This window comes from Kogia breviceps, chromosome 3 (assembly GCF_026419965.1).
Source record: "Kogia breviceps isolate mKogBre1 chromosome 3, mKogBre1 haplotype 1, whole genome shotgun sequence".
NCBI classification, from domain to species: Eukaryota; Metazoa; Chordata; class Mammalia; order Artiodactyla; family Physeteridae; genus Kogia; species Kogia breviceps.
Genome location: NC_081312.1, coordinates 38,018,495 through 38,033,210, shown reverse-complemented (window position 1 = coordinate 38,033,210; position 14,716 = coordinate 38,018,495). Strand labels below are relative to the sequence as shown.

At 37.1% G+C, this 14,716-nt stretch overlaps 1 protein-coding gene across 3 annotated transcripts in view; it reads right to left on the bottom strand.

The window, feature by feature from the left end:
• Nucleotides 1–831: 831 nt before the first annotated feature.
• The window catches only part of WDR89 (WD repeat domain 89), a 34,623-nt gene continuing 20,738 nt past the window's right edge, over nucleotides 832–14,716 (bottom strand). Inside the window, exons 1-2 of one of the 3 annotated variants that reach the window (XM_067028367.1) lie at nucleotides 4,820–4,932; nucleotides 1,331–3,044 (exon numbers count right to left, since the gene is read on the bottom strand). In XM_067028367.1, the coding sequence (XP_066884468.1) occupies nucleotides 1,854–3,014 (1,161 nt within the window). In that variant the 5' untranslated portion in view covers nucleotides 3,015–3,044; nucleotides 4,820–4,932 and the 3' untranslated portion in view covers nucleotides 1,331–1,853. Of the gene's footprint in view, nucleotides 3,045–4,819; nucleotides 4,933–14,716 lie in introns of those variants that run through there. The other 2 variants (XM_059059093.2, XM_067028366.1) reach the window with 2 other exon arrangements.

Genomic DNA, 14,716 nt, shown 5'->3' with positions numbered 1-14,716 from the left:
GACCCCTCCTGCGGGCTTTACCTTTTCTCTCACTTTGTCTTTTTCAGAGGTATTTCCTCACTTGCATCTTACAGCTCGAATAATTACTTCTGAATTTTAAATATTTTTAAGAGCTCTGCTGTTTTATAACTCCTGTTGCATCTCCTGTTATTGCATAAATGCAGTGTCTCTGAAAGTCTTTTTTACCAACTTTTCCCACTTACAACATAGTCAGCATTGTCTCATATCCTAAATATCTTGAAAACATGGTTTTTCATTTTAAACAGTCCTCTATCAAAAGATCAAAATGTATCAAAGATTTTAAGCAGCATGAGGCATTATCAAATCTGTGTTTTCGATGTTCAGTCTAGAAGTAGTAGGGAGAATGAATTGGAGCAGGTTAGAGACGGTCTGTAATCTAGGAGAGAAATGATGAAAGTCTTATCTAAGGCAGTAGTGGCGGGGGTAAAGGCAAAAGAACAGGCTGACAGATTTTAGGAGGTGGAATGGCACAGGACGTGGTGATTGACTGGTTAAGGGAAAAAGGAAAAGTACTATATTACCCTCAGGTGTATGGTTTGGACAATACCAAGAATAGCTGAATTTCTCCAAATAAGAAACATGTATTTTTTTTTTTTTTTTTTTTTTTTTTGCAGTACGCGGGCCTCTCACTGTTTTGGCCTCTCCCTTTGCGGAGCACAGGCTCCGGACGCGCAGGCTCAGCGGCCATGGCTCACGGGCCCAGCCGCTCCGCGGCATGTGGGATCTTCCCGGACCGGGGCACGAACCCGCGTCCCCTGCCTCGGCAGGCGGACTCTCAACCGCTGCGCCACCAGGGAAGCCCAGAAACATGTATTTTTAATATATTTAATATAACAACAACTTACCTGTTGTTCAGTCTCATTTGAGTTAAGCTAAATCATATCTAAATATAAGTTACAAATGTTCTATAGAAAAATAAAAATTTCCCCCAGTGCTACAGTCTCAGAGATAAGATACCAAACCTTTAGCGGGATCAACTTTTTAATTAAGATTCTTTAGAGAAATATTTAAAAGGAAGGATGGAAAAATTAGCAGTAAACAAAAATTCAAGTTTAAAATTATGGATGAATGAAACACTATAGAAGAAAATTTTATCACAAAATATTGTAATATTTTGAAATAAAAAGTCATTCTACTATTATAAATACTTTTGTTTTTGTATATTCACTTTGAGTCTCAAAAAGAATTTTGCAAGGTAACTTCCTTTCCATCAGTGAAACACCTGTTTACTGTTTAACCAACAATATTAAAGTGTGGATGCAAATATTTACTAAATATACTTTTCTCAAATAAATGCAAATCACGATTTCTGAAAAGGTTTAATTCTATTTAAACTCATTAGAATATTTATATTTAAATATGCCAGTGTAATCTATATGTATTAAGCAAGCAGGAGCTTCTCCAATAAAGAAACAGTCTGAATTGGTTTTATAAATAATGAAGATGATTTAAAATGTAAAAAATTGAGCTTAAAAAACACAGTCCAAACCACCTGTTTTTTAAAGTCACACCAGCCATCTACTTCTAAAAAGCCCTTATCAAAGCTATTTCTTCAGACTCAACATTTACTAATTTAACAGATGGGTTTTTAAAATGAGGAATGTAATTTTACTTTCAACTCACTGATTATATACTCAAATGGCGGCTTAAAAAATATAATTTTAGAATACACAAAAGACCTGAATTAAACCATTCTCAACATTTTTTCAGGACTGTTTGCTAACTGGCTTGTTTTAATTTACACATGAGCTTTAAACATGTCTACAACAGGTAGTACACAGAAATAATTATTTGCAACTATAAAACCTGTCAAGTAAACTCCCAATGTAACATCACTGCTTTTTCCTTCTCTTATAAGAATCATTACTATGAACTCGAACTCGCTGGTACACAGAGGATGCTATTTTCATGCTGTCTTTCTTTGTAAGCGTCTTCTCTACTGCTCCAGGTTTCCAAAGTAACAACTGTGCATCTTCTCCTCCAGTTAGCAAAGAATCATCCTGCATATTCCAACAGAAAGAACGGACTGTAGCAGCATGCCCTCCCTGAAGCCTGGTCACATGGACCAATCCTGATGTAGTACAGCTCATTATGTGAATAATTCCTGTGTTTGTTCCTCCAACTACAAACAATTTGTCCGTCTTTTCATGATACAGGCCGCCAATCAAATAGTCCAAAATACCTTCTTTCACATTAATTACTTCTCTGACATCCGGGATGTTCAAACATGTAATTGGTTCATCGGTATCCAGATGATTAAGATCCCACCAACAAAATCCTTCATCATGTGTCATGCAGTAAATCTGTTTATAATCTTTCCCAGACCAACCAATACAGCTTACTGATGAAACTGAGTTACAGGTTGTAACCAGTGCATCTTCTTCATTATCAACAGTAATATCAAACACATTTACCAGGCCGTCAGTTGAACCTGAGACTACCATGTTGGGATTGCTGGGATGGAAACATACTTGAGTGATATCATCACTATGTGTTTCTGAATATGCACCAAGGGGGTCTTTAGTAGTAGACAAATCCTGAGAATTAATTCTTGCATCCCAAAATACCAACAATGCATCATCATCAACTTTTTCTGTACCAGCACAAATGACATGATCATTACAGCTGATATCAAAACTGATAAAAATATTGGAAGGGTAACCCTTGAACAGCTGGACAGGTTTTTCACCGGCTAATCGAGCATCCCAACATTTTACAGTGCCATCAGTGCATGAGGAATACACGCTGTCACAGGAATTTGCAAACTTGACTCCATTAAGTCCAGGATAGCCTCTAAATTCTCGTAGTACATTTAATCTTTCTTTATCATATATTCTGATTGATCCATTAGAACATAAAACAGCAACCAAGCTTCCTTTTTCTGCTTGTACAGTCTTTGATGTGTCTATGGCAAGCAGGTAAGTAGGCTCTTTAGTTTCTGAGGAACGTTTAACAATGTTCAAATTAGCAAATTGTTCCTCAATCTTCTCCATATCAGGAGTGCATCCAAGGGTAGTAAAAATCTGTAATAAAAACAAAAATTAAAATTAAACCCGAAGCGTCTCTACATTGTGATTAAATCAAGAACATTTCCCTCTGAGAGCTGGCACAAAACAACAGAGCTAAAATCTAATATTTTAATCATTCCCTACCATGATGTAACTAAAACTCAGTTGCCTACTTCTAATTCAATCACTTTTTATATACTGAATCTACTGCCAGTAAGAGAATTTTAAAACATATACATACCTTGCTTAGTAATTCCTTTCAGCTCAAACCTAATAATTGGTCCTATGCACAGTCCTCAGCACTAGCCAGGATCTCCACTTTGAGATCATCTTCACCTGGCCCCAGCTGCCTGTTGTTTTGAGCCACCAAGTTTGCAGTAATTTGTTACAGCAGCGATAAAAAACTAATAGAGGTACCAAGTAGGAACTCCGGAGATGTGCTTCTCAGGCAGTAGCAGCTTGTAAATGTTGGAGATGCAATTTGCACTTAGGCATTCTGGCTTCAGGGACTGTGTTCTTAACCACCACGCTAGATTGCCTCTCAATAGTAGGTTGTATACAGAACAAGTTCAAGGCCAGAAAAATATGCATATCACAAACTTTTCTATTTTGCTTTCACCAATGAATATTCTAGCCTGCCTCACAAATTCACATTTTCATTCTTAAGATGAAATGTTTTTTTTTTTCTGTTGCTTTAGTGATAGTTTTTTAACCGTTTGTCTTTTCGTCTTTACAAGGAAAAATGAATACTAATTCAAGAGTTGTTAGAAGGATTAACTGAAATAACATGTCTGGCATATCATGATACACATTCAACAAATGTTATGTAAAAATGACCAGTATTACCATTATCAATACCACTAATACCACATGGGGGAGAATTTGGATCTATAAGAGTGGTTCCAAACAAAACAATTAAACCAAAAGGCAAAAAATATTAAAAAGTTGCACTGGGGTTCAAAAAAAGAATAAGCATATTCTCCAACTTCAAATTTTGACTATTTAAAAACTTACAAAAGTTGAAAGAATAGTACAACGAACATACACACACATAGCCTTTCACCTCCGAGGTTCAACAACTTGCTTTCTTCTATCTCTATAAGCACACACACACAGACATTTTTTGATGAACTATTTGAAAGTTAACTGCAGATAAAATATCACTTCATTTCTAAACACTTTAACACAGAGCACCTCCCCAATCTTCTGTTTTCTTAACACTGATTTTTTTTAAAAGTCCAGGCCAGTTGTCTGATAATATGCCCCATATTCTGGATTTTTCTAATTGTTTCCTCCTCATGATTAGATTCCAGTTTAATATTGATATCAGGGATAAAATTTTGGTGATGCTGGGTACTTTTTTTTTGGGCTGCATTGGGACTTCGTTGCTGTGTGCGGGCTTTCTCAAGTTGCAGCGAGCGGGGGCTACTCGTCGTTGCAATGTGCGGGGTTCTCATCCCGGTGGGTTCTCTTGTTGCAGTGCACAGGCTCTAGGCATGTGGGCTTCAGTGGTTGCAGCACACAGGCTCAGTAGTTGTGGCACATGGGCTTCAGTAGTTGTGGCATGTGGGCTCAGTAGTTGTGGCTCATGGGTTCTAGAGCACAGGCTCAAATTGTGGCACATGGACTTAGGTGCTCCGCAGCATGTGGGATCTTCCCGGGCCAGGGATTGAACCCGTGTCCCCTGCATTGGCAGGCGGATTCTTAACCACTGTGCCACCAGGGAAGCCCTGGGTACTTCTTATTGCATCACATCATAGAGACTCATAATAACAAGCTTGATCACTTACTTAAATTCTTCTTGGTGCTTAAACTGTCCCCAACTTGACCACTGAGAAACTCCTCAGGCAGCCACCTTCTGTGTGCTTTTTGATATGTCATTATCACAATTAGTATGTAAGCCCTAAATGCAACAACTCTGTATAAGAATAAGCCTGAAAATGTTGAGCATCCTTCAAGTATTCTGAGACTAAATGACCATTTATCTCCACAGCATAACTGTTGGTTTTACAACCAGATAGGCTAAAATGGCCTTCTCTCCTTAAACATGTCATGCTTGCTTCTGTCTCAGGACTGTCGCAATAGCTGCTTCTCTGCCTGGAATACTTTCTGTACCTTTTTTGTGTAACTCCTTCCTGTTATTCAGGTCTCAATATGTTACCTCCCCAGAGAGAGCTTCCCTGATCAACCAACCTAAAGTAGCCTGTCACCCCCCCATCACGATGCCCATTTTATTAATTAAAAACTTAAAAACGCTTAATTATGAAATATTTCAAATATACAAAGAAGTGTAGAAAAAAGGAAACAGACACCCAAGTACTGTACATATTAGCCAGATTTAACATTTTGCCATATTTGCCTCAGTTTTTTATTTAAAGAAATGAAACCTTATAGACAACTCCTATGATTAAGATATTTTTTAAGTGGCATGACAATTATATGTATCTTTGTTGCAATTTGCTCTTTTCACTCAATATTTTTTTTAAAACCTGATTTTACTGGTGAGGTGAACTTATTACCTGACTCTTTCTTGCTTTTTTGTTATCAATATGATTGTTGAATAAATGAGTGAATAACTGATTCAACTTTCATGCATTAAGAGCTGAAGAGTTCCAGGAGAAACAGCATAAATCTAAAATGATATTGCATGTGTCCGTGTGTTTGCAGGGGGAGATGTGCTTATGGAAATTAGAAAAATAATGGCATTCAATAGCAGTATTTTAAATAAAGTACAAAAAGGAAATATAGAAAAAGACTTTGTATTTGTTAAAAAAAAATTATTAAACTTAATTTTTTTTTACTACAAGCTCTTCAAATACATCCTAAAATGTGTGTTCACTTAAGAGTGTACTGCCGGGGCTTCCCTGGTGGCGCAGTGGTTGAGAGTCCGCCTGCCGATGCAGGGGATGCAGGTTCGTGCCCCGGTCCGGGAAGATCCCACATGCCGCGGAGCTGCTGGGCCCGTGAGCCATGGCCGCTGAGCCTGCGCGTCCGGAGCCTGTGCTCCGCAACGGGAGAGGCCACAACAGTGAGAGGTCCGCGAACCGCAAAAAGAAAAAAAAAAAAAAAAAAAAGAGTGTCCTGCCTATACACTTCAAGGAAAAATCCTTTTTAATTCCAGATAAAGACAACTGCCCATTCTTGAAATACTAGTCAAAGTGTTAATGAGATTACAAAAGAAACAATTATTTGCTACTGCTTCATATTGATCTCTGCATATGAAGTATCAGATTTTAAACAATAAGGAAGTTTAATGTGACTTTTAAGCTAATAGTAAGTTATAGGACTATGCACTGCTACCCCCAAGCAGGATAGTAGTGCAGTACTCCTTCCCTCCACAGCGTTGCCTGGAGAGTCTGTTTCACACTGGAACAGTCCCCTGCAAGGATTCTGGGGATTGATGAGGCAGGCAGAGTGGGCCCAGATGGAACGCTACAACAAACACTTTTAAGACAGTAGTAATGGTAACAGTCAATGGTTGTCCACCTGACACACTGTTTAAATGCAGCATAGTACTTCAAAAAAAAAGATAGATGTTAGAAGGTAGGTAGCTCCTACAACACTCTCTTGCTATAGAGTTTATATTCATTTGTCCGTAGATACAAAGAGTAAAATAGTTTAATCTCTTGGGGAAAAGATGAAAACCTCTGGCTTATGCTTTAACACATTAATATGCAAGTGAATCATATTTGAAATATAACTTCCAAGGCTACATAATTTTAATTTTATATACTAATAGATCATTCTAAAATGATGAATAAACCCTTTTACTTCTATGTATGCCCTTCTCTGTGTTTTCTTTGTATGACCCACTTCCCAGTCCTCAAGATAAGCCATAGGCTCTCTTTCCTTCTCACTTGACATTCTCACAAGGCAACCTCATTGACATTCATGTTTTCAAGTGCCAATGAGCTCATCTATTTACAGGTCCATATTTCCAAGTGTCTACTAGCCATTACTCCCTGAACATGTCTCACTACACCTCAAAGTAAAACTGATTATTTATGCCCCCACCAACCTTCTCCTTAAAAACAAAATCAAAATATGCTTCTCAATGTTCTCCATGTTGATCAACGTTATTGGCACCATGACAACACTCTGATCCACCCAGTTCTCTAAGCCAGAACCTCTGGGGAATATCCAGCTCTCCTACTCAGGGCTCTCTTCCAATCCATTTCTTTTTTCTTTTTCTTTTTTTTTAAAAAAACATCTTTATTGGAGTATAATTGCTTTACAATGGTGTGTTAGTTTCTGCTTTATTAACACAGTGAATCAGCTATACGTATATATATCCTCATATCTCCTCCCTCTTGCGTCCCCCTCCCACCCTCCCTATCCCACCACCTCTCAGTGGTCACAAAGCACCGAGCTGATCACCCTTCCAATCCATTTCTAAATCTCACTTTTGCTGAAGGCTACTAAGGGTATATTGAACTATAAGGTTCAATCTATTTCTGTAGATTAAAACAATATTGACAACTTCATATAGTTCAACCTAACAAAAACATATAAAGAGAACAAATAAGATTATCCATAATTTTAATCTTTTCTCTATTTATTTCTGTTAGATGCATAAAAGGAAGCTTAGTTAGCATTCTAGATCTCAACAGGCTAGTGAGAGCTGAGGATGTAGAGTGAGCCTTTCTTATATTAATACACACACACACACACACACACACACACACACACAAACACACACACAAATGAAAGAGGGGACAAAAAGAGAGGGACAGAAAAGAGTACTAAAGCAAAGAGTAGGGAGGAGAAAAGAAGAGAAATGAAGATAAGCCAAAAGAGAACAGCAGAGAAAAGAGAAAGTAATGGATGGAGTTACCGCCACTACCTTTTGAATCACATTGCAGTTCTTACTTTCCCAACACTGACATGAGACAAGGAGAAGAGGTCCCGATAAAGGAAGTTTAGTAGAGTCTAAAGCTATGTTGGTTCACTTGGCTAAAGAGTTTTCATTTAAAAAAATTCCTTGTCCTTGAGTTAGCAGATGTAGCAAGCAACCATAACTTAATTTAAATATTGGCCTAACTGTTCTGAAAAAATTACTAATATCTCATCTTGACCCACCTGGTACAGATCAGGAAATAGCAGACCCCCAGCAGTGCCCTGGCAGCGAGCCACCACCACTGCTGTTGCGGTCTTTACTGGGATACAGAATTCTCATGTCTGAATATAATGCAGTAGCTGGAAGACGTTTAGAAAGACACCCAAAAACAAACACCTTAGGGTAAGCTTCAAGGGGGTGAAAATATTAACTTCTTGGTGAACTGCCATCTTGAAACATATTAGAAGGGAAATGCTGACTAATCTCTAATCTGAAGAACTGTCCTTAGGTAATTAAGACTTAGTTACTTGATAACAAAATCCCTAAACATAAGTATTTCTTTTGTGGCTTTTGCCTTAGTGAAATTTAAGTTATCTTTATCAATCAAAATATTCTTTCATTTTACTTCCTATTAAAATAAACCCAATAAAATGTTATTTCTGTATAAAAAGTACATCCTAAATACTTCTAGCCGCAACTAGGTGTTGCTCTTATTCCTGAATTGGCCAAGTATGAATATGAAATCTGAAGGACACCCTAGGTAGCTTAAATCATTCCACGACAGTAGAGGAAGTAGCTTTCTTTCTCATTTAAACAAGATGAAAAAATGTATTAAACGAAAACACACATTTTATACCTACTTAGAAACTATTGATTACAAAAGGCACTATACTAAAAGTCTTTGGCATATTACTTTGTAGGAAGTCAGAAATGAGCAGTATCCTTAGAAATAGATATATTTCTGTCTTTCAGATATGAATAAATGTTCATCATACTTGAAAGATCTGACAGCATAAGCAACAAATACTATTACATTTTTACTACTAAAAAATAAGAGTTGTATTTGAACTGTATGTTGGATAAAGGACTAGTTTGCTTTTGAAACAATTTATCAGACTTGGGTCAGAAAAACTAATTCCCCACAGCTGAAACTTAATACTGCCCATTGACCGCAAGGAACTAGCTCTGATGATCGCACAATGCAGAGATTCGGCTAATGTCCCCAATGCAGGGAGAAGCTAAATGGGAAAAGTCATTCAGGAATGGCCTCTAATAACTTCACAATCCACACTTACAATTTAACTACAATAATGCTAACATATCTATCAAATTGGGCTAGGATGATTGAGTCTCACAGAGAAGAAAATAATCATAACTGGAGTTCAACAAATGCTACGCAGTGTGCTAGAAACTTATTGATACATCTAATTTTTTTACCCTAATCATTTAACCCTATGAGACAGGTATTATTATCACCATTTTACAGAGGAAATTGAAGTTCAGAGAAACTGAGTAACTTGCCAATGCTCTCATAGGTAATAACAGGGGGAGTCTGATTTGAAACCCAAATTGTAACTTTAAAACCTGTGAAGCTGTGTTCTTTTCAATTCTATGCTATTCCTCTTTCGTGTAAGTACTAAAATATTAGTGTCAACTTTAATTAAGGAATATGCCTATTACGCTTTAAGAAGAAGAATTACATATTAATTCTACATATAAGCAGAGGAGAAAGAAAGGGAGCAGGATGGGGGCTTCCCTGGGGGCACAATGGTTAAGAATCCGCCTGCTAATGCAGGGGACACAGGTTCGAGCCCTGGTCCAGGAAGATCCCACATGCTGCCGAGCAACTAAGCCCGTGCGCCGCAACTACTGAGCCTGCGCTCTAGAGCCTGTGCGCCACAACTACTGGAGCCCATGCGCCTAGAGCCCGTGCTCTACAACAAGAGAAGCCACCGCAACGAGAAGCCCGCGCACTGCAACAAACAGTAGCCCCCGCTCGCCACAACCAGAGAAAGCCCGCACGCAGCAACGAAGACCCAATGCGGCCAAAATTAAATAAATTAAAAAAATAAGTTTCTTTCAAAAAAGGGAGCAGGATGATTGAAAAAACACACAAACAGTAAAGTTACAGTAAGCAGCCATCACTTTTAATTTTTTTGTGTCCCATTTTTTATTATGGAATTTGTATGGAATAAAGAATAGTAAAAGAAACCCCTATGCAACCCATTATCCACCACGAACAATTACATTCCTCAAAACTTATTATTAGCAGTGGAGGGGTCAAACATACATTGTATTTTATTCGAAGGGCAATTAAGAAACTGTAGAGGGCATCTAGTATGATGGAACCCCTCCAACTCACCCCTCTTCCCCCTCCATGTGGCATCAACATTGTTTCAGTTGCCTGTAGCACCAGGGATGGATCCTGATTAACCTAATCAGAGTAATGCCATCCTTTTTAACCAGTAATTGGTTCAGAAATCTTACATTTTTGCCAGTCCACGTATGTATTCCCCTCCTAACTACAATCTGTTCACATGTGGAATGCTAATTCTAAAGGGTACCCAATCCGACTGATGGAAAGAACTTTAATTCCATGTGTATGAGATTTAACATTTTCTGACTATTTAAGTCAATTTGCTGTAGAGTTGTTGTTAATTCAGCCAGAATCAGCCTAACTAATTAGAGATAATCAAATAAAGTCTTGGGTGTTATCACCAAGTACTGACTTAATGTAAGAAGCTCCTACAAATAAAGATTTAGGGAACATACTTTAAAAAGTCACATGTCATTCATATTAAAGATGGGGACTTTGATCTTTTGTTCCCTTTAGAACATTCTATCCTCTCCCCTTTCCCACCTATTCCAAAAAATAGGATACACAAAGGGATTGTCGGAAGACTGTAAAAACCTATGCTCAGTAATAATGGTAGGATCCCTGATTCTAAAGACATCAACAAAACAAAAAAACAAACAAACCTCTGAAATGCTACAATATTTTAAAACTTAATATAAAACTCTATCTGGTAAGTTTGTGTATTTAAAAAATTTATCTATAATTTTGAATTTCTAAAATAGTCCCATGGCTCAAAATTCAAAAGGTTCCAAAACTAATATCTTAGAACATTTCTGTCCTCAAGCCCCTTTCTTCTCCCAGGAGTCGTCAAATGTTAACCAGTTTCTTATGAATATTTTCAGAGATTGTCAATTTGGAAATAATGCAGTGAAGTAATTTTCGGCTTTTCAATAATCTATCAGTGTGGTACAATAAAAAAGCAATATGTTTAAGAATAAAACATACTAATTTCACGCCCTTGTTCTACCACAAACTAGCAAAGTCATCACTGTACAAATTAACCTAACCTCTGTAAGCCTCAGTTTCTTCATCTTTAAAATGGGGATAGAAATGGACATACTTGATACTGAGCACCTTTTATAGCCAAGTACAGTGCTAAATGCTGGAGATTCAGATGAGAAACATCCTTGCTGTCTTCAAGAAGTTAGGAGAAAGACCAGTAAACAACTACACTATAATGTGATGGTACAAGGACAGAGATAATCGGAGGATGACACAGAAACACAAAGCAGAAGGATGTAGTGGGCATAATTCTTGGCATAAAGAAAATAAGCAAATATTGATTTCCTTTCTTTTTAATAACTTCATTTGATTTGCCTTATTTCATTTCACATTCACATTTCAAAAAATACCATTCTACAGCTTTTAAAAAATGAAAGCATTCTGTTACTTTTATATTAAAACTATTTTAAAAAAATGAACCAATATGCAAAATTTCATGAACATGAATATCAAACCAGCAACTCTCAATTCTGAATAAACCACTGACATATCAAATTAAGCGGGTGCTTTTTAAGATTTCATTTTTTAATAAAAAATACATTTCTAAAGAGCAAATGAACTTCAGTATGTTTTAGAAGATGATATAGTTTCACTGAAGTGAAACAAGTTCTCAGTAAACTTCTCCAAAATTCTTATCTTTTAGTTAGGTACCAATCAGAAAGGCTTAAGATCTACCCTATTAAAAATACCCTTGAATCTAAAAATATGTATATGTATAATGGATTCACTTTGCTGTATACCTGAAACTAACACAACATTGTAAATCAACTATACCCCAGTAAAAATTAAAACTACCCTTTGACCTCCTTGGACAAATGGGCTGAATCTGGGTCTGGGACAGGGAAAATACAAGATGAGCCTACAGCATCAAATAGTGCATGAAAGTAAAGAAGTGCTTAAAAAAAAAAAAAAAAAAAAAAAAAAGACACAAGAGCCAAGATCTCCCACTGGTCACTCTAGACCAGTTTGAGCAAAAAAGCAACCAAACAATAAAATAAACACCCATGAATCCATACTGATAAAAATAAATGATTGAGTAAGTAAATAAATGAGGGAGAAGGGACATATCTTCCTTACAGAAAAATTCCAACTAATATAAGCAGATACAACCTCCTCCAGGAGGTGGAGCTCAGTTCTCCTCTTCTGGACTTAATTACTTGCTTCCAAAGAACAGAGTATTGAAAGAGTAAAAGATAGTAAATTCAACTAGAGAAAATCAGAAGACACCACCTTAACCAACTGATCGAGGTCAGCATCTTTGGTAGTAAGTCATGTTGATGTCACTTGCCCTCTGATGTGATGTGATGGGAAAGATAGTTTACTTCTGTGGCATTTGTCTCAAAAATTCATAACCCCAGCCTAAACTTGAGGAAACGTCAAGCAAACTCAATTGAGGGACAATCTACAAATACCTGGCTAGTACTCTTCAAGTTTCAAAGTTGTGTTAGCAGAGCATTTGGAAGCAGTAGCTGCTAATGTCTAATGTCATGTGCTAGTGGCAAGGTCAGTGGCAAATGGGAAAAATCTAATGTTAGCTACAAAAGTTCTATACTGGACATTAAAGAACAGTCCCTCATATGCATTACCAATATGTCCTAGAGAAATCAATACCCAGGGATAAAAAGCATGCATTGGTTTAACTTCTGCAGAACATTTCTAAGAAACCTTTTATATCAAAAATTTAGAGAAATTTGTGTGTATGTTTTAAACTGACACATAATTGGCCTTAAAACAATCTATTAAAGAACCATTTGTTTTAAATTGGGCAGAAGTGCTGCATATTTAGTGGAAGGTATGCTAAACTGACATCTGCTACAATTTCAATGTAATTTTAAATATCATATTCATTAATGACTGAGACAATGTCTTTGTAAATTAATCCTGGTTAGCGAGCCTGAATATGCTATTCTTGTTCACACGAATGTTCAAGATACTGGTTGCAGCAACATATGGCACTTCATGCATTAAATACACTAAAATTCTTAGGGAGAGCACAGTTTTTAAAGTGCAGGAATTTGTTACCAAGGAAAAGAGGGAGGGGGTGGGAAGGAATGACACACACACACTCTCTCATGCAGTATGAGATTATCCGTCAGGTTCCAGTTATAACATTCAAAGTATCTTTAAAAAACAAAGACATTTTCCTCAATAACATCTTGAGATATCCAGTTTCTCAAGTAAATCTTTCACCCCAAAGTCACCCTTTATAGTAAGTCTATGAATACCCAGCTTCTTTCAACAAGAACAATGAACTGTCTTTGCCTTTCCAAAACAACCAGCTGGTTAAACCAAACAGAGAAGAAACCAAACTTCTTCAGTCACCAGATGTCTTAATTTGGAACAGATAGTAGCAATGTGGAATAATCCAATTCTTGAATTGGTACTCTATGTTTACTACTTCTTTTTCTAATTCTCAATAGATGCTTTTAAAAATTAAGCAAATGCTCTCTGTAATGACTGCAAAAAAAAGGGAAGGGGGAGGGGGAATACAAAGAGTAATGACCTATAATAGAATGATGTTAACATTATCAAAGAACAATCCACTTGAATATTATGTTATAGTTAGAAACTGATCAGCAATATCATTAAATCCCTAGGACTTCCCTGGTGGTCCAGTGGCTAAGACTCCATGCTCCCAGTGCAGGGAGCCCAGGTTTGATCCCCAGTCAGGGAACTACACCCCACATGCAGCAACTAAAGATCCCACATGCCACAACTAACACCTGGCGCAGCCAAATGAATAAATATTTTTTAAAAATCATTAAATCTCTATTCAATAATTCAGAAACAATTCTCGAATGGCTAACATGACAGGCCTAAAACACGCTGGATTTAGCAAAGTCCCTGCTCTCAACAAAGAGCAGTGGGGAGACAGACAGATATACAGACAAATAACTAATTATAATAATGAAAAGAGTGATAAGTATTATAAAAAATAATACTGGGTAAGGCAAGAAATGGGGCAGGAATAGGCTTTTAGATTTGGTCATTGAAGGCAAGCCTCTCTCATGAGGTGAGATTTGAGCTGGGACCAGAATAAAATGAGGCAGCAAACCACTGGACCGTGTGAAGCAAGAAAAAAATAATGAAACAAAAATAAAAACAAAAATAAACAAATGGGACCTAATTAAACTTAAAAGCTTTTGCACAGCAAAAGAAACCATAAACAAAACGAAATTTCAACCCTTGGAATGGAAGAAAATATTTGCAAGCGAAGCAAACCGACAAGGGATTGTTCTCAAAAATATATAAATGGCTCATGCAGTTCAATATCAAAAAAACAAACAACCCAATCCAAAAATGGGCAGAAGATAATTTTCTCTCCTGGGCAGAGAAAAATAGCAAGTGGGCCAGTACAACTAACACTGAGTCAGAGAAAGAAAGTGGTGTAGGAAATAAGGTTGAAGAGGTAGCTGCAGTCACATAAGAGCTTTGCAGGCCACGGTAAAGACTTCAGATTTTATTCTCAAGAGAGAAAGCAAGCCACTGCAG